At 38.4% G+C, this 21,230-nt stretch overlaps 1 protein-coding gene across 4 annotated transcripts in view; it reads right to left on the bottom strand.

Moving 5' to 3' along the window:
- The window catches only part of CNTNAP4 (contactin associated protein family member 4), a 252,819-nt gene that overhangs the window by 171,780 nt on the left and 59,809 nt on the right, over positions 1 to 21,230 (bottom strand). For all 4 annotated transcript variants that reach the window (XM_023245047.2, XM_023245046.2, XM_045046819.1 and 1 more), the window contains one exon: positions 4,619 to 4,812. In XM_023245047.2, the coding sequence (XP_023100815.2) occupies positions 4,619 to 4,812 (194 nt within the window). The remainder of the gene's footprint in view (positions 1 to 4,618; positions 4,813 to 21,230) is intronic.

Below are 21,230 nucleotides of genomic sequence, written 5' to 3'. Positions count from 1 at the left end.
ACAAAAAGCAAACTATTCTGTGTATAACAATCATATTTACCTAAACAATTCATAAAATTGGTACCATTCCCATTCCTTGCCTGTATAGTCTGGAGTGTCAAAGAATCTTGGGCATGTATCAGGGACCATTTGGATAATTTAGCTATAAAGTTCCTGCACATGTTTATCTATTTAAAATAGTTTCTAAGATGTTACTTTCATGATATCTTAGCAATTGTCCTTAAATGAGCAGAAATTACACCTTACATTCACTTTTTCAATCACTTACAATAAAACTGACTGAAAAGTCCTTTGATCACAGATGTTGAGGGATTTTATTTTACCTTCATTTTGAGAGGAACCATTTTAGTGGCTTGCATTTTCTAATTTTGTGAAATATTTACATGCCAAGTACTAGAGTAGTTTCTATAAATTACATTTATGGGCCTGGACTATAAATTTTTTTCTAAAGAAATGTTTTAATATGTGATTTTACAAAATATCATCTATCTGTCAAGTTTACAGTTCTATCAAATATGTGCATGACCTGTAGAGACAATAAATACTTCATCTTTCTTTTTAAAGATTATTTGTAAGAAGCATCAGGGCCTTTTATTAAACCTTTCAGGTATATAGAGCCATTGTTCTCTCCAGCGCTCGAGGTGGGATCAAATGAAGGGAGAATGAAGATCCTCAATGCAGCATTTCAATCCATGTTGATGGGTTTTATTTTATTTGTTTCTAAACTAACAACAATTGTCTCTTCTTCCTTTTTCCATCACATACTTGTATAATGGCTTATATGTTCCCTAACCCTCTTTCATAGATTTATTTCTATCATCTGGGGCAGAATGTGAAGCTCTTAAATAAAATGGGCATTTTTTGTACAGTCTGTGTATAACTCAGAATACCTTTTTTAAAAATGGGCCAAAAAATACCAAATAAAGAAAACGACCCTGGAAAATCTATATTTGTAAAACACAGCAGTGGGTTAAAGTCCTTACTATGTATATCAATTAAAAATTGTACTTTGGCTAAAAAACAATCCAGGTTGACGTGATCTGTGTTATTCCAGGTGAAATGGCAAGAACTAGGCATAATTCACCATGTGGCATTCTTCCTGCTTTGGCAGTTGTAGATTCACGGAGACGGAGCCTCCCTCGGAGAGGTACCTGCGTAACTAGGAGCAGGATAGAACTCAGCAGCCTACCTGGGATGAGCAGGCATCAGGAGGATGTGCGTGGTATGGGATGTGGGTTGTTTCACCTACATCATAACTTCGGTGTGGTCATGGTACCTGTTGCACCAAGTCTTAATTTTGATCTTGACACTCAAAGTCATCCATCAATTTTCTTTACCATATCCAAAAGTATCATTCAGACCTTCCTGACCTTGACAGCCCATTCTGACCCGTAGATTTCCTGGTTATTTTGTGGGAAACTGCACCTCTGGATATCGGCGAAGTCCATGCTGTTGTCCACTCTTTTCCAGCTACATGGGATGGCTTCCTTAATCCTTCCATAATCTAAGTTTTGAAGCTTTTTCTTCAACACCCAGGTGAGCCCAGCTGTTTTGACAAAGTCAATCTACAATGATTTGCATATTCCACTAATTTCCAAACCTCTAGAATTCTGTACCCCATGTTTGCATGCTTCTCTGAATCATTTTTTGCTTTGTTCTGATGTATTTTATCTCCTGATGACATTAACATGAGCTCTTTTAATACCTCTCAGATTTTTTTTTTCTTTACAAAGTTAGACCCAGAATAGGAGATCAATGTCTTCAAATCCAGTCATTCATTGATTTTTTTTTTTCTGTAATAACCTCAACAAAAGCGATATACCACAATGGGTACTAAATGCTGGAAATGCAGATGAAAAAGATAAACCCTCTCCCATAAAAAGTTCAAAACTTATAGGGGGTAAAGAAATGTGCATCCTAACTCTAGGTATATTAAACTGGTAAAACAAATGCACTAAAAGACATAACTGATTCTAGGAGGAAGCAGTCACTACAATAAAATGCATTTTTTATTCATTTATTCATTCCCTCATTCATTCATTCATTCATTCATTCATTCATTCATTCATTCAACAAACATTTAGCATTTGCCTGCAACAAGCCAGGAACTCTTAAGATCTAGGATGCCGAGGGGCGCCTGGGTGGCTCAACTGGTTAAATGTCAGACCTTTGATACTGGTTCAGGTGATAATCTCACCATGGAGAGATTGAGCCTCATGTCAGGCTCCACACTGAGCATGGAGCCTGCTTGGGATTCTCTCTCTCCCTCTCTCTCTCTGCCCCTTCTCCCCCTCTCAAAATAAATCAACATTTAAAAAAAAAGATTTGGGGCACCTGGGTGGCTCAGTCGGTTAAGCGTTCAACTTTGGCTCGGGTCATGATCTCACAGTCCGTGGGTTCAAGCCCCACATCGGGCTCTGTGCTGACAGCTTGGAGCCTGGAGCCGGCTTTGGATTCTGTGTCTCCCTCTCTCTCTGCCCCTCCCCTGCTCGTGCTCTCTCTGTCTCCCCAAAATAAATAAAGATTAAAAAATTTTAAAAATGAATAAACAAACAAATAAATAAATGAAAAAAGATTTGGATGATGAGATGACAGGTTGGAAGGTACAGCCTCTATTTTCAGGATGTTCACACTCAAAAGAGGAAGAGAATGAATAAACAAATCAAAGCACAGCATAAAAAATAATATTACCTTGGCAAGTAATTATGATAGATGCCAATGTATTTACATTGATTAGTTTGGATTGGTTAAGGATATCATTATGCCTCTATTTCATCCTGAGAACCTCACCTTTTTTTTTTTAATTTTTTAATGCTTATTTTTGAGAGAGAGAGAGAGACAGACAGACAGACAGAGACAGAGTGTGAGCAGGAGAGGAGCAGAGAGAAGGAGACACAGAATTGGAAGCAGGCTCCAGGCTCTGAGCTCAGCTGTCAGCACAGAGCCAGATGCGGGGCTCAAACTCATGGAATGTGAGATCATGACCTGAGCTGAAGTTGGACGCCCAACCGACGGAGCCACCCAGGCACCCCCTGAGAACCTCACCTGAACAAGAGTAAGCAAAGGAAGGCAAGTGGTGTGGTCTAAGTTTGACTTGCCCCAAAATTGAATAACGGAGAAATAATTTTCATGGTTGATGTATCATCTTAAGAAATGTCAACAACGTACATCTTACTTAACACATCTATATGTTAGCATGAATTAACCTCTACTTATCTAGTTTAAAACCCAATGCTTAATTTAGAAAAAGAGTAAAGGATAATCCAAACACCTAGTTAAAATAAATACCTCATTAAGCTTTCATTGTTATTGGTTCATAATTACTGTTTATTTTATCCCTAGTTTGAATGGTTCTCATGAAATTAATTCAACCGTAATATCCAGTTTTTCTCGCTCTTCTACACTTCAGCTTGCTTAGGATTTTAAGGCAGCTTTTCTTAAAAATGCTTATAGGCAACTTCTTCCAGCCCAACTGTTGTTCTCTCTAGAGAAAGAGCAGGGTTACTTCTTCTCAATTCAATTTACATCAATAAACACGCATTGAATGGCCACCAAATGCTTCAGAGACACAAAGGTGAGTAAACCGCAGTCCATTTCTTCAATGAGTTGATAATGTATGACTGAGTTCTAGGAACTTTCAAAAGAGAGGCAATTGACTGATCAAAGAAAATTATCATTATGTGCCCAAATAGGCTTCTAAATTATCTGTGTGCTAAGAATGATGCTTCATTAAGTTACTCATTTTCTCTGGTTCCAGCAGCTCAGCCAGAGGAAAAGAAAAAAAAAGAAAGTTCTTTGACTGCAGCACGTTGTCCCTGGTCCACATAAGATCCAAACCAATACCCTTCTCCTAGCAAAGAAGTCCTTTCTTCACCACCAAGCAAACTGCCTGTAGCTTCCTTCTTCCACCAGGTGTTTATATGTGATCAGCCAACTACAAATACCACCCGCCATATTGCAAACTGCCTCCTTGTCAGTCTCTCTTAAGGAGCCATGCCCCTGCCAATAACATGCAGCGTTTTACACACTTACACACTTTTAAAAGACTAGAGAATGGTTTATATACAAATCATATATATATGTTTATATATGCAAAACATATACAAAACATATATGTTTTATATACAAAAACATATATATATATGTTTATATCATATATAATATTCCAAATATTATATATACCAACCTCCAAATACTGGAGAGAGAAGGAGATGTTCAGAAATCTCAGAGGCATCAGAGGAAATAAAAGGAAAAAATTCTGTCAACCAACCTCAAATGAAGACCATGCAAAAACCACTAGGTTATTGGATAAAACTTAAAAACAAATGATAGGTTTTATTTATTTCTTAGACTTCCACACTAGGTAGTGGACAAGTAAGATTTTTTTTTCAGTTTCTGGGGTCTCTGAGATAAGTTCACTCACCTTTAGTATTTTCAAAAGTTATACCATGAAACAGAATAGAAAATGAATATTAATTCATTTTTCCTTGAAAAATGCATTCTAAGTAATTCCCAAGATTCTGTTTCTCAACTTAGTTTAAGAGATTCGTAAACAACACACAGGGATGACTCTGCTTCTTTTCCCTGAGAGACTATGCATTCTGTTAAAGAAACATACCCAGATGCTGTCTTCTTGTCGATATTGTTTCCAGTTCCTGCCACTATCACTGAACATCAGGAGGTAGCTGGTCACCCAGTTGGAGCTCCCATATCCCCCTTGGGTGGCCACAGCGGTGATCTCCATTCTCTCTCCAAGGTCAATCTGCAACCACTGGTATTTGTTTGACACAAGTGGAGACCAGCCACCAGCTCCTTTTATGAAAATAGAAACAGAAGACAACAGGAAGAAGATTAGTTAAAAATCTGTTATTGGATAGAAATGCCAGTAAGACTGTATTCCTGTATGGAATTTAATAAAGTCAAATTTCCAAAATATGAAACTTCTCATAATTGTAGAATAATATAGAAAAACAAGAATTTAGTATAAATGGATGAAGCCTGTGTTAATTATGTTCATTTCTAGGTGTTGTAATTCCCAACACGGGGTAGAACTGAGATTCTACTGAATGTTCGAAGTGCTTAATTTGACAACTGGACATTCGTGTCTACACTTGGAACTAGGAAGGTTACTGCCCACACACATGATTAGGTGATGGTTTGACCTTCAATCATAGTTCACACTGTGGCATAACTAGAATATTACCTGTGGTATCTGATCATGTTTAGACTTCCTGGAGAAAGAAGTATAGCATAAAGCCTGAAAATACAGGTGGTCAAAAAGGATAGTCCCTATCCTCACTGTGTTTACGGGTTTATAGGAGGGACAGACATTGAAAAGCATGCTTGAAACACAAATGTTAATGGTGAGGCACGTGCAGGAAACAATAATACAACGGATGGAGGAGAGTTCTATCCACTAGAAAGTTGGAACTGGCTGGCAACAGTGTAGGAGAGACCATTAAATTTTCAGGAATTTTGCAAGCTGACTGCCGAATATAGCCACTTTTGCAACGGACCATGGTTGGAGTATTTAAACCACAGAAACTGGCAAGCTCTACAGATCAGCACCCGTTTCCACCCCAACCAATTCACCAACACACCACTGGTTCTATCCTGGCCAGGTGGGGAGGTGGGGTAAGGGGGGGGAGGTAAGAGGTGAGGGAGGGGCAGTCAGGGAAAAGGTCCTAGAGTAAGGTGTGCTTGAGCATTCAAGAGTGAAAAATAGGAACCTATTGTATATTCAAGGAAGTGTGGGTAGAGCCGAACTTATTGTGTTTCCTTTTACTCACTGCACACCAGAATATTAGAGATGTGACTACTGGATGTCTTGTTAAGATGTTTCATTCTTCCAGTTAATACAAAAAAGCCTTATTTGGGGACTTTACTTATTTTAAGTAATATTCACATTGATAATTATGTAAGTAATATGTAATCATTGTAAAAGGCATGAAACAGGGTTTAACGCATTCTTAAATCCATAATCATCTAATACTCAGTATCTTTTAAAATGTAACATCTAATATATAACACCCCAAGTAAGAATATTAGCACATGTTTTCTTTCCCACATTCTTTTGTCACCACCTTGAGGCTGTAAGCCCAGCAAGGGAAGTGGGCAGATTATGGATATAATCAGCTGCTCATGAAAGAGAGCAGACCATCCTCTACGTAAGGCTCAAAACTGAGTCAATACAGTATATTAAAAAGGAATTATGTGACAACAACATCCTATCCTGATGCTATAATGCTAACTCCTACTGGTATTAGGGTATGATTACCAAGTTATTTGCTACATTGTCTTTAGAATGAGACTTTTTTTTTCAAATTTCCTTTTTTTTGTTCAAAAACGTCTTCCATTCCACACCTCTCTCTTTTTCATCCAAAATATTATACATACGGTAATTTTGGTTGGCTTGTTTTTACTTTTAATTTTCTCTGTATTTGCCCTTGAAGAACCTGTGGTTTGGGCCAGTAACCTGGATGGGTGGAGTTCTGTCGGCCACCAATACCATCTACTACGTTTAGGTTAGAGAAGAATACTCTCATATTCTGAGCAAGAGGGTTTGTTGGCAGACACATGCTCTGGCTGCATTTCTGGTGTCTTGGTGTCACTTCTCCAGCACAGCTCTGCTGTCCACAAGGGGCACCTCTTACTCTTGCAGCCTGTTATCTAGAAGGCAGACTGATCTGAAGACATCTTGAATTATAGCCTGCCACAAATAACTCAGGAAATTCCTGAACCCTCAGTGGGAGTTGTTCCCACGGCATTATTTTTAAAGCCAAGCCAACTCTTCCTCCATATTTCACTGCTCAGGATGTAATGAAACTCCAGCCTACCTTTTCTACTTATTCTACTGTGGTAGAATTCACTTAGTATTTATTGAGCAAGTGAGTACTTTGTGTCAGGCATTCTGTGAAGACATAGTTATTTAATTCTCAGAGCAACCTATTGAATAGAGGATAAGTCACATACAGAGAGTCTGAATACCTGGCTGTCACCTGCAGAGCAGGAAGAGGCATGGTGCTCTTAGCCAGGACCTGCAGTGCCTCTCATGTTGTTACGATCAATGGGAACTGGAAGCTCCCAATGGATGTAGAAAAGATGGTGCTGAGAGAGGTAGGAGAACCCTAGAATTTAGCTACGGGGCGGTTGAGCCAATTTTCCTCGCTCGAATTAACAAAGATCGTATCTCTGAAGTACGGGGACATGACGGGAGGGGTGAATGGGTAACTCTACTGTCCTTTCTAAATCTTTCCCTCTACTGTCCTTTCTAAATCTTACTATTCTTCCTAAGGACCTCTCCAAGTTTGGAAGTTGAAAGTTTCCTGAGGTCTAATGCTAACCAAGCATCCTCAGTCCTCTTATACTATTACTACTGCATATCTCTCTGTTTTTTTATCATTTTTAAAAAATTTTTTTAAGTTTATTTATTTACTTTGGTTGAGAGAGAGAGTGGGGGGGGAAGGGCAGAAAGAGAGGGGAGAGAAAATCCCAAGCAGGCTCCTCAATGTCAGCACAGAGCCTGACACAGGGCTTGGTCTCACCAACAGTGAAGTCATGACCTAAGCCAAAATCAAGAGACGGATGCTTATCCGACTGAGCCACCCAGGTGCCCCATATCATTGTCTTATACATAGAAAAGTTGGAAAAGAGTGAATGAAGGGCCCCCAGCTGGCTATCACTTTAACCTGACATTTCGACATTAGGAATTTTATCTATATGTAGCTTATACCTCTGGGAAAATACTGATTATTTTGTGTCTTGATCTTTCTGGTTAATTTCAATGGTCTATACACTTTTTCAATATAGAATTTCATAATCTTTCTCTAGCATTTTGACACTCCTTGATAGACCAGTATTTAAAAAGTGAGCACATGAGAGGAGCACAGTAAGGAAAAAAGAATCAGCATGATTCTGGTGAGTTAAAATTGGATCATCAATTCTCATCAGGAGAAAGAGGCACCTCTCACTGACCGCTCCCTCTTCCCAGCACCGCTCACTGTTACAGCTGCACTACCCGACTTGAAACATTCGCAGTTAATTGACCTTGAACATTTCAATTTCTCACCTGTGGTGAAAAGGTACTACTGATATGCAAATTAAGCTATATCATTAAAGAGGTACACCAATAAAGTCATGGAAATTCAGATGCTCCTGGGCTTTACCAAGTGAAATCGGCCCCAGGGAATCCACAGATTCCCCACAGGGTTTGAAGCTGTTTTAGCTCTGCAGATGCACATGGTCTAAGTGTGTGATGGAGTGATATCCTTGTTCTGATTCTAAAACAAATGTCGAAGAGGAATATGGAAAATGCAAACTTCTAGGTATAGACATAGGTACAGATATAGGTAGAACGTGACATACTTTGGTACTGGCAGCCTGTGGTGACAAGTAGGAACAACAGACATGAAATAAAAGCTGACGTTATATTAGAACAGCCGTATGGCCACTACCAAACCACCCAGCATTCCGGAGCCATGCTATTGTCGTATTTACTTTTTTCATGGAAGAAATGAGGGCTAACTCCACCTAATGGTAAAGTCTGAATTACTCCAAAATAAAAGAATTCCTCACTTTATTTATTAATCAAACCTTTTAGCTGCTGGTCAAGTATTATTCGTTCTTAATGATGCTTTTAATATGCCCATGTGTTCACCATTACAGTAGGCCAATACCTACAGACCAAAGACCATCTCTTTAGAACCCCCACCTCGTCCATGGTTACTGACACGTAACCCACCAGATAAAAACAAGAGTCTTGTCCCCTCAGCTCATTTTCTTCCTATTCCACCCTCCTTTTTCTCCTTCTTTGGCCTCATCACTGAGACTTGGCATAGTAAAGTGTCATAAATCTATCCAAACAAAAACATTTGTTGACTCTTCGTATCACAGCCTGAAAACTCACATTTAAAAACGAAAATCCTCCCGACTGGTGAGACTTTTAAATTAAATGTTGTAGCACTGCTCTGAGAATTAATTTCAAAAAGCATATTAAAGTGCCTATTGATTTCTCTCACATACAGCAAGCATGTGGGTACATGGCAGTTGTTACTTTTTGAATTATAGAACAATTATTATTACTATTGACTCCAAATACAGATTTATGATCACAGCACTAAATTCAGCTCTGAAAATATTTAGTTCCTGAATGACCACAAACACAGCATCTCTTGCCTACCAGTTCTATTTATTTTTTTTAATTTTAAAAAAATGTTTATTTATTTTTGAGAGAGAGACAGAGTGTGAGTGGGGGAGGGGCAGAGAGAGACAGAGACGCAGAATCTGAAGCAGGCTCCAGGCTCCAAGCTGCCAGCAGAGAGCCTGATGTGGGACTTCAACCCACAAACCGAGAGATCATGATTTGAACCGAAGTTGGGCGCTTAACCCACTGAGGCACCCAGTGGGTGCCTACCAATTTAAACATCAGTTTCCTGGGGAACTTGCTTCTATAAAATATGTGGCTGTGAATTACAGGGAAAGAAAAGCAAACTATAAATTGTGCCTATTGTATGTCAAATACTCTACTCTAGAAATTTTATGTACCATATTAAGCTTAATTACTAAAATTATCTAGTGAAATGAAATGTTTTAACACTTCTTCTTTTCAAATAAAACTTAAAAAAATATTTACAGAGGCTAAGTAAATTTTCCTAATATTATGCAAATTAAATTTTTCCAAATGTTATACAAATGACTTTAATGTGGATAAGAAATTACTTATTTTTAAAATAATTTAAATCTCAGTGAGGATCTCATTTTAAAAGTCACTTCCTTCTCAGTTCTTTACCCCTGAAAAAATTATACAACTGTCATTGCCCATAGTGGTTAATTTTATCCCAGGAATATATCTAAATTATAAATTCAATATTATTTATTTTTCTTTAATTTTTTTAAACATTCATCTTAAGTAGGTTCCACGTCCAGTGGGGGGCTTGAACTCAGGACCTTGAGATCAAAGAGTCACATGCTCTATCAACTGAGCCAGGCAGATACCCTTATTCAATATGATTTAACTATAAGTAACTGCCTGGCTGAATTATAAATTTAATATCCATATATCCCATTTGCCAGATATCAATAATAATTAGTTCTGCTCATAGAGACACATCTTACAATTTCGGGAAAGTGAAAAGAAAAATTGAAGAAAAAAATACTTTTGGTTGAAGCCTTAAAATAGAGAAAAGAATCACCTCTATCCCCTACTGATATTAAAAATGACATGACTGCCATTCCTGGTGGACATCAGGGAGATGATGTGGCATAGAGTTTTGTCAACTTCGTAAAAGTACAAACTGCTCAGAAAGAAGGAGCCATATTTCTTTCCCAATATTTAAAGTGTAGAAAGACACAAATGTTCAAGGACACAAAGCACAGTGAACACAATTGAATGACAGTCCTAGCCACCACTAGGCCACATACATTTCTACAAAAATGATTGGCTTAATTAAAATTGTCATAGGAAAGCTTCCTTCTAAGATAATTACTTTTTTTTTCACATGTCAACTAGATTTCCCCCAAGAGTCTAAATTTGCCCGGATCATTTTGATCTTGACATTACATTACAATAATGTAAGGAAACAAAAAGAACATTGTGCCAATATTTGTTTGGCTCCCTTAAATGGACTGCAGTGTCCCTGGGTCACCATGTAGAACTCTTAACAACTTTGTGTTGTTACCAGCTTAGTTTTTTGTCGGTTTTTTTGTGTGTTTGCTTGTTTTGCCAAGAAGAAAACACGATGCTACTGACGCTGTAATTTACTGGTCTTTTTTCACAGAACACTCTGGAATCTTGGCATTGCCTCCCCTGGCCCCAGGGATGGTGACAGGGATGGAAGCATCACTTGAGCCAGGCTAGTGGTGCAATTCCAGGATTCTGTCGGGACTACTGAAGGAGAGATCCTTTTCTCCGCTCAGAAAGCTGAAAGGATGGGACTCGGGAATCAAACTGCAGCAGCGATCTTTTTGGAAAGTCTGCCTGAGTGAAGCCAACACAGAGGGAGGCGGAGGTGGGAGGTGAAGTGAGACGGAGCTCTGCTGGCACAGTCAGCGCCCGAGCCCATTCCTGTGCCTTCCAGTTCCTTCCACAGGGCATGAGCTGGCCCCTTCACTTGTGATGGACCTGCTCGGGTCCACTGCTTCAGCGATTCTCCCCTCTCTCCTGCCTCGTTATCTTTTTTTCTCTTTAATGGGTCATTCCCACGGATGTACAAGCATGCTGTTGTTTTTCCTTCTTTTTTTTTTTTAAGAAAAAAAGCTTCTCTTGACTCTTCTGTACTTTTTGTTCTCCTTTTTATGTTACCATTCTTTGAGTAAGATGTCCACACTCAAGCTCTGCAATTCTTCTCATTTCATTCTCGCTCCAGCCAACTCCAACCAGCCTTTCATTCTGTACCACTCAACTGAAGCTGCTCTTCTCAAGACTACCAGAGAACTCCACGTCACCAAATCGAAGGCTCAGGTTTCAGCCTTCCTACCACCTGGCCCAGCAGAGACATTTGAATATTCCGGCCCTTCCCAATGCTTCGGTATACTTTGTTCACTTATTTTCACAAGAGCTCCTTCTCTTAATTTTCTCTTCAGCTTACTGGTCCTTCTCCTCAGTCTCCATTGCTAGTTCTTTTTATCTCTTATCAGCTCTGAGGGTTGAGATGCTCCAGGACTCAGTCCTTTGCCCTGGTTCTTTTCTGTCAATGTGCACTCCTTCATGATTTCTCTTGACCTCGTGGATTTAAGCATTACCCACATGCCAATAATTCCCTGAGTTAATCTCTACCCCACATCTCCTTCCTGAGCTTCATTCAACTTGATATCTGTAACATGTTCCAAACCAAACATCATTCTCTCCCCCAGGCCTACTCTGTTCATACCCTTCCCCAGCCCAGTTTATGATAATTCCATCCTTCTGGTTTCTCAGAAGAGTAACAACAAAGAAGTCATTCTTGACTCCCCTCTTTCTCACCACATAACCATTCCAAGAGAAAATGTTACTGGTGCTGCTCACCTCTCCAGCATCAGACTATTTGCCCATCTTCAATGGTACTCCTTTGGCTCAAGGCACATGACTTTACCCTACATTCTTGCAGAAGCCACCAAAGAAGTCTCTCTACTTCTTACCTAGCTCATGGAGGCTCCATTCTCCATGTAACAGGCTTAAAATACTATCCCTGTGTTCAAAACACTGCAGTAAGTCTCCATCGTACACACAGTGAAAGACCAAGTCATCGCTATATGGCCCACAGGGTCCTATCTGATCTGCCCCCTTATACCACTCCCACCCATGTCTGCCCAGCCTCTTCTTCCCAGTTCACTCCCCATCAGCAGCAAGGGCCTCCCTCCCTGAGGTTCTCTGCACAAACACCAGTCATTCTCCTACCTCCCAGTCCCTACTGTGCGAAGTGATCCTTTCTGCCTGGAGTGCTCCCCTCTGAGATACACTGGGCTAACATCCCTGCCACCTTCGAGTCTTTGCTCGGATCTGATCCTTCCCATAAAGGCCTGTATCCCCTGACCTCCCTTGCCACAATTTTTCTTACCCAACAATACTGTTCCCATTTGTCTTACCCAAAACAACTTTCTCATTCTTTTTGACAGGAATTGACATAGTATATGATTTCCTTTTACACATAGTATATGATTTTCTTATTTATTACATGTATTCTTTATCTTTTATCTTGACCTACTAGAACATAAGCTTGATGAGACCAAGAGTCTTTGCCTCTTTTACCCACAGATAGATCCTAAGTGTCTAGCATATGGCCCGACACACGGTGGATGCTTAGTAACTATGTACTGCATAAAGGAATGAAATAAATCTGTGGCCATCCAGGTATAATAAGACTGTGTAAATTCATATACCAAATTAGTGGCAAAGTGGAAACTGGAGCCAAATGAGGTTTCTTTGCAGCGAGGTATTTTCAGTGAGGTTCTCAAAGAGAAAGCTCAAGTACATACACACACACACACACACACACACACACACACACACACACACAGACTACCAATTGCCCCAAAGTTATACAGTTTAATCACTTGTAAACTACATTTCCTAGATGTACTTATGGCTTTGTTTTTGGATTTTTGATACAGTGAAAAAGATGCTTTTCACTTCATTTCCCCAGAAAGGCTCTAAATTAATAATACCTCACTCAGTTCTCTGAGGTTTCAGTTCTTTGCTGTTGATCCGTTTTTCCCTCGCGGCAAATTGGCAGACTGACTTTCCGTCCTACTTCATGTATTGCCAGAGCAAACATTTCTGAAATCTTTAATAATTCAGTGGATTGAAAAGTAAATATTTACACCCTTCCTCTGTTCGGGCATTTTGATTTGTATATTTGATTTGCAAATTTTGTGACAGCCAAATTTACTCTGGAAAGCTGGGAAAAAGTTATAAAAACACTAAATTCTGTGCCAGCAAGTTTTATTTCACTCAAATTAGTCATTTTAGGAAAATGACTTTTAGCACATGATGTCTAGAAATTCAAACGATAATCAGGACTTGCTCATGTTTTGCTTTCTAAGCCCATTATGATGCTTTTCTAAAAGTTTCGATTTAGATCTATTGCAGTGAGACAGGTCATTTCAGTAAATGACATCATGCATCAAAAAGAACATACTGACAATATCCCAGAGGTTTAAAAACCATTTTTTGCTTCCGTACCTTCCTTTTTTTTTTATCTTCCTTAGCCAGACAGAGATGATAAGCTGTCATGAGCCAAATGTCCTCATATCACTCCTTCTGGGTCAAAAAACTGAAGTCACTCTCTTGTACCAACAGACATCATTTCCACATAATGACTGCAAAAGGCAGCATTACTGGAACACAGTAAATCAAAAAGGTAAAAAGTGCAAAACCAATCCCAAGCATTTGATTGATTAAATCATTTAATGCTTTCTCAGTTTGTAAAAACTGCTAAGACATATTAAGATAACATCATATTCCCAATTATGGAGATATGTTCACCTCTAGGCTTAGGTACTTTTGAGTTCAGTCTTGAATATACGTGCTTTATTTAATTCCATGACTTATTCCTTTTTAAGTGATACTTCATTGTGGAAACTTTTATTTTACAAGCAGCAGGAAAAACTACTGGCGATGCTTGTGACCATGACAGTCTTAGCTTTTACCTCAGAAGCTTGACTAAACTTTACACAGGGTCCTTCCCAACTAGAAGTGCCTGACTTCCCTTTTCTTAGAGCATTTAATTTAGGAAACTTGCAACTATAAACCATTTCTCTGCCCCCTGAGATATAAATCTTCCTCAAGCCTCTTTCCAAGTTTATAACCCAAGAATGTCTTTCTCAAGGACCTGAGTCATCCCTTGAAATGCAGTCATCAAGAAAGTGCCTCATTTCCCAGTCTCTATGGGAGGGCATGAGTCTAATTTCTGTAATCGCCAATTAGCAAACACAAACACCTGATCACAATGACCAACTTCCCCGCCTAATGTTCTCCAGTACTTTTCTACTGGCTCAACCCAGAGCTTACAAACTTTCTTTTGTTTCAGCAGAGTTGGGTTCAATGTCTCTTCTCTATTGCAATAGTCTTGACCTTCATTGCTATGGTACTGAAAGTCTGTCTGGTCTTTTTACCCAATCCGTGCAATTATTCTTTTGTTTTTTTTTATTTTTATCTATTATTGAAGTATAGTTGACATACAATATCATACTAGTTTCAGGTGTACAAGAGTGATTCAACAATTCTATACATTACACAGTGCTTACCACAGTAAACGTAGTCATCATCTGTCACCATACAATGTTATTTCAATGTTATTGACTAGATTCCCTGTGTTGTACTTTTAATCTCCATGACTTTTTTTATTTTGTAACTGGAAGTCTGTACTAGTGTGATTTTTCTTTGGCAGGAGATAACTGGGAGTTTTTTAATTGGAACAATGTGTTTTTCATCTTTCTGTCTAATGAATTATATTCCCTAGAAACCATTCCACAATCAAAGCCCAGGAGGAGAAGATAAAGAGCAATGCTCAGAAGTGAATGAGGGTCTGACTAGAAGCTCACTTGAGGGATTCTTCATGGTAGTGACATCACCCAGAGATGACTGCACAGTTGTTCCATCTATTAACCAAAGAATGTCACAGCCAGCTTCATAGACTCTGAATAGCAACAAGAGGTGTCATGGGACTCCTTCAGCAAAAGGTGATGGCCTTGGCCAAGAAAACAATCAAGGGAGGGATCGGCCACTAAAACTGGCAATGCATTACAACAAACATGTAGGGTTAGGACCAACCCAACCACACTCAGCAGATATCACTGACAGGTATAAAATGATCCAACCAACGATCTTGTGGTAAATACCAACATGACAACCAACATATGCTGGGGGAGCTGCTACCCAGTCGTGCCCTGTATCATCTGAGTTCCTCATATGTCAACCATCATTTTGGAAAGAACTAAAGGAAAGATGAGGAAATCATAAAGTCTGATTTCAGGGCAGGTCATGATCTCACAGTTCATGAGATCAGGCCCCACATTGGACTCTGTACTGTGAGTACAGATCCTGCTTGGGATTTTCTTTCTTTTCTTTTCTTTTCTTTTCTTTTCTTTTCTTTTCTTTCTTTCTTTCTTTCTTTCTTTCTTTCTTTCTTTCTTTCTTTCTTTCTTTCTCTCTTTCTCTCTTCCTCTCTTCCTCTCTTTCTCTCTTTCTCTCTTTCTCTCTCTCTTTCTCTCTCTCTTTCTCTCTCTCTTTCTCTCTCTCTTTCTCTCTCTCTCTCTCTCTCTCTCCCCCCCCCACCTCTGCATCTACCCTTCTGTCTGTCTCTCTCTTTCTCTCTTCCTCTCTGTCCCTCTCTCTCTCCCTCTCGCTCTCTCTCAAAATAAATAAAATGAGCTAAAAAAAAAAAAGTCTGAACATTTATCTGGAAGGGATTGACACAATCAAAGGAGGCTACTCTACCCAGCAGTCACCAGAGGGCTTGAGGTGAACTGATTTGTGGGCATATATGGGAAAGAGTCTCTAAACTGAAAAGCAAATAGGATCACCCCCCAATTAAAACAATACTCACCAGTGCTAATGTGTTGACATTACTGAAAAAATATGTCGTGTTTCCATGTTATTCCTCAACTCACATAACCTGCAAACTCAGAGATCTGAAATTGGCTGAGAAAATCAGATCAACTAATATCTCAGATCTGAATGGTTAATGTACTGTAGTATCTTTATGAGTAAATGTTTAAGTGCCTAATATCCCCAAAGCTGCCGATTATACATTTTATGCAAAGTATGATTTTATAAAACTGTATGTGGATTGTGAAAAACAAGGCTATTTGCATGTGTAGATGGGTGGTCAACCAGGATGAATGCTTCTATCTGATTCAAAAAACATCCTGCCATATGTGCAGTAGATTCTGGACTCCAGATCTGCACTGTAGAGCAAAATCTCTCAAAATTCAGTAGGCATCACAGTAGTAACTGGTACAAATTAGACAGAAACAAAAAAAATTATATATATGTAAAACATCATATATAATATATAATTATAATAATTACATTATAGTATATAAATATATATGTATATATACATATATATATATACACATACATATATATATATATAGTACACACACACACACACACACACACACACACACACACACACATACACACTGCTTTTAATGGATATAATGTTCCACAATAGCATGGGGCAGTGGGATGCAAATAGAATTTAGTGTCTGAAGCCAGCAAGTACAATATTCCCCCATGCACACATTCAATTCTAGAAATGCTTTGAGTTGCAGACCCTTTTGCTACACAAATGAATTGCTTCCTCTAACATCCAAGCACCCTAGCCAGCTCCATCTGGCTCCTGGCCTATGTACAAACAGAAGAGCACACAAGAGTTCTGTTTTTATGAAAAACACAGAGAAAAAAATATGCTCTTACGGGTTTTATGTCAAAAATGTGATACATTACCACTAATTTGGCCAGCGATTGACATACGTTGGGATGTTTTGAGTTATGCTCAATTATTACAGGTGTTTTAAATGAGTTCTTTACCTCTTTATATAGAACAAATCAAGGTTCAACATATTTAATTTGGGGATTGTGCTCAAACAGTGAAGAAAACAAACAGACGTAAGTGTAACAAGCCATTGCTGGCGATTTTTCCCATCAAGCACTTCTATTCATTAATCTGATTTTAACCTATGGTTATAAACTTGTGATTTTTGTCACTGAGAAAGAAATAACTTCTAAAATGACATGCCACTAATTGTTCCACAGGAGAAAGAGCAGGCAATTCCCCTGGCTTGACCAAGATAAAAATCACCCCAGGCTGAGGGAGCAGGATCCAGTCTGTCAGGATGCGAAAGGTGGGGAAGTGCAGGCAGAAGAGGAAAAAAGCACATCATTTTGCTCTGTTTATCGCCATCTTATTTCTATTTGTAATGCATAATGGAAAGTTCTAAATTGTCCTTTTTGATAAAAAGAAAGTTGCCTCTCACAAAGCAACCTCATTTCCACTCAAACCAGTGAGGCCTTTCATACGATTGTCAGGCCACCTATCACAGTTCATGGCTCCCAATGTATATTGATCCACTGAGTCATAATAAAGCAATGCTTCCAGCTGGGAATGAGAGTTAATGCAAACATTTTCTAGATCAGAAAAGACAGACCAAAAAAAAAAAAAATAGGTCATGCTTCTGCCTAGCCAATTTCAAATTGCTTCTGGCGATACTGTGAATCTCATCCACACCCCTGCATTTTCCACACACTCTGTTACTACCAAGGAGAATGGTAGCAACCAGAAAACAGCATCCTAGCAGAATCAGTTCAGCACATGCTTGTGATGACGGCTACAATAATTATAAAATGCAAATCCTTTTGATAAGCACAATGGAAAGTCAATTACCACCATGCATTCTTATATTGCAATTATTACTATTTTGCTATATTCTTTTCTGACAGTAAAAAAAATAATAATAAAGATCAATTTGCTGTTGTTTGGAATGTACCTTCAGAATTCAGAATTTTCCATCTTTATTTTAAAAATTACCACAAAAGGGGCACCTGGATGGCTCAGTTGGTTAAGCATCTGACTCTTGGTTTTGGCTCAGGTCATGATCTCACAGTTTGTGAGTTCAAGCCCTGCATCAGGCTCTGTACTCACAGCACGGAGTCTGCTTGGGATTCTCTGTCTCCCTCTATCTCTGCCCCTCCCCCCCCCAATAAACATTTAAAAAATAATTTACCACAAAAGAATTTTTTTTAACTTTTAATAAAAAAGAATGAATGAATGAATGGGGCACCTGGGTGGCCTAGTCGGTTAAGCATCCAACTGCAGCTCAGGGCATGATCTCATGGTTTGTGGGTTCAAGCCCTACATCAGGCTCTGTGCTGACAGCTTAGAGCCTGGAGCCTGCTTCCCATTCTGGGTCGGCCTCTCTCTCTCTGCCCCTTCCCTGCTCCCACTTCCTCTCTTGCTCTCTCAAAAATAAATAAACATATTTTTTTTAAAAGTGAATGAATGAATGAATGAAAGGGGTAGAGGGAAATTTTTGTAGGTGATGAAAAAATTTATGGCCTTGATTATGGTGATGGTTTCATGGATGCATTTTTTACAATTTTTTTATTTGAGCACAGTAGACACAATGTTACATTAGTTTCAGGTGTACAACATAGTGATTCAGCATGTGTATATGTTATGCTGTGCTCAGCCCAAGTGTAGCTACCTTCTGTCCTCATACAACACTATGACAGTACCATGAATTATATTCCTTATGCTATACCTTTTATTCCTGTGACTTTTTCAGTCTACAACTATAAGCCCGTACCTCCCACTTCTCTTCACCCATTTTGCCCATCTGTCCACCCCCCTCCCTCTGGCAACCATCATTGTGTTCTCTGTATTTATAGGTCTGATTCTTTTTTGTTTGTTTATTCATTTGTTTGGGGTTTTTTTTAGATTCTACATATGAGTAAATCACATGGTATTTGTCTTTCTCCATCTTATTTCACTTAGCATTATACCTGCTAGGTCGGTCCATTCATGTTGTCACAAATGGCAAGATCTCCTCCTTTTTTATGGCTGCATATATATATCACACATATACATATATATATATACACATATATATACATATATATATGATATATATATGACATCTTCTTTATCCATTCTTCTCCTAATGGACGCTTAAGTTCCTTCTATATCTTAACTATTGTAAATAACGCTGCAATGAACATAGGGTGCATATGTCTTTTTAAATTAGTATATATATCTATATATCTTTTTAAATTAGTATTTTCATTTCCTTTGAGTAAATACCCAGTAGTGGAATTTCTAGATCATGCAGCATTTCTATTTTTAATTTTTTGAGGAATCTCCACACTGTTTTCCACAGTGGCTATACCAATTTACATTCCCACCAACAGTGTAAGAAGGTTCCTTTTTCTTCACATCCTCAACAACACTTGTTATTTCTTGTCTTTTTTTATTTTAGCCATTCTGGCAGGTATAAGATGACAACTCATTGTAGTTTCAATTTCCATTTCCCTGATGACTAGTGATACTGAACAACTTTTTTTTTAATGTTTATTTATTTATTTTGAGAAAGAGAGAGCACGAGCATGCAGGGGAGGAGCACAGAGAGAGGTAGACAGAGAAGCCCAAACAGGCTTCACGCTGTCACTGTACAGCCCAAGGTGGGGGCCTGAAATAAACTGTGAGATCATGACCTGAGCCAGAATCAAGAGTCAGATGCTTAACCAACTGAGCCATCCAGGTGCCCTGAGCTTCTTTTAATGTGTCTGTTGGCCATCTGCATGTCTTCTTTGGAAAAATGTCTATTCAGGTCCTCTGCCCATTTTTTAAATGGATTGTTTGGTGGTGGGTTTTTTTGTTTGTTTGTTTGTTTTTTGTTTTTGTTTTTTTTTTCAGTGTTAAGCTGTATACATTCTTTATAGATTTTGGATATTAACCATTTATCAGATCTATCATTTGCAAATATCTTCTCCCATTCAGTATGTTACCTTTTTGTCTTTTATTAATGGTTTCCTTTGCTGTGCAAAAGCTTTTTATTTTAATGCAGTCCCAACACTTTATTTTAGCTTTTGTTTCCCCTGCCTCAGGAGACATATCTAGAAAAATGTTGTTATAGCCAATGTCAAAGAAATTACTGCTTATGCTGTCTTATAGGATGTTTATGGCTTGAGGTATCACATTTAGGTCTTTAATGTTGAGTTTGCTTTTGTGCATGCTGTTAGAAAGTGCTCAAGCTTCATTCTTTTACATGTGGCAGTCCAGTTTTCCCAGCACTACTGATTGAAGAATGTCTTTTTCCCCATTGTATATTCTTGTCTCCTTTGTCATATTTAATTGATCATATAATTGTGAGTTCATTTCTGGGCTCTCTATTCTGTTTTACTCATCTAAGTGTCTGTTTCTGTGCCAGTGCCATACTGTTTTGATTACTACAGCTTTGTAGCATACCTTAAAGTCTGAAATTATGCTACCTCTAGCTTTGTTCTTGTTTCTCAGGATTGCTTTAGGTGTTCAGAGTCTTTTGTGGTTCCATACACATTTTAGTACTATTTGTTCTACTTCTGTGAAAAATGCTGTTGGTATTTCAATAGGAATAGGTAATTTAATTGCATTGAATTGATTGTTTTGGGTAGTATGGATCATAAGTGTATTCTTATCTCCAAACTTATCAAGTTGTAAACATTGAATATGTACAGGTTTTTGTATATCATACCTCAAAATGGCTTATAAAAATTGGCAATTTGTAATTTCAGGAAATATGAATGCAATATTTCCAGAGTCAGCCTGGCTCAAGAGTCAACCATAAATGTCAACAACTCTGTATTTTATTTAAAGGCACTGATTTTCAGTAATCAAAAACCTCCCAACAAACAAAAGTGCAGAGCCAGACAATTTCACAGGCAAATTCTACCAAACATTTAACTAAAAATTAATACCTGTTCTACTCAAACTATTCCAAAGAAGAGAAAAAGGAAAACTTCCAAATTCATTACATGAAGCCAGTATCATTCCGATATCAAAACCATATAAAGACATCTCCTTCCCCCCCAAAAAAAGGAAGTATAGGCCAAAATCTCTGATGAACATAGAAAATCCTCAACAAGATACCAGCAAACCACATACAACAGTACTGTTAAAAAAAATCATTCACCATGATCAAGTGGGATTTATTCCCAGGATGCAAGGGTGGGTCAATGTTTGTAAATCAGTCAAAGTGATACATCACATCAA

The sequence above is a fragment of the Felis catus genome, chromosome E2 (genome assembly GCF_018350175.1).
Source record: "Felis catus isolate Fca126 chromosome E2, F.catus_Fca126_mat1.0, whole genome shotgun sequence".
NCBI lineage: Eukaryota > Metazoa > Chordata > Mammalia > Carnivora > Felidae > Felis > Felis catus.
This window is presented reverse-complemented; position numbering and strand designations above follow the sequence as displayed.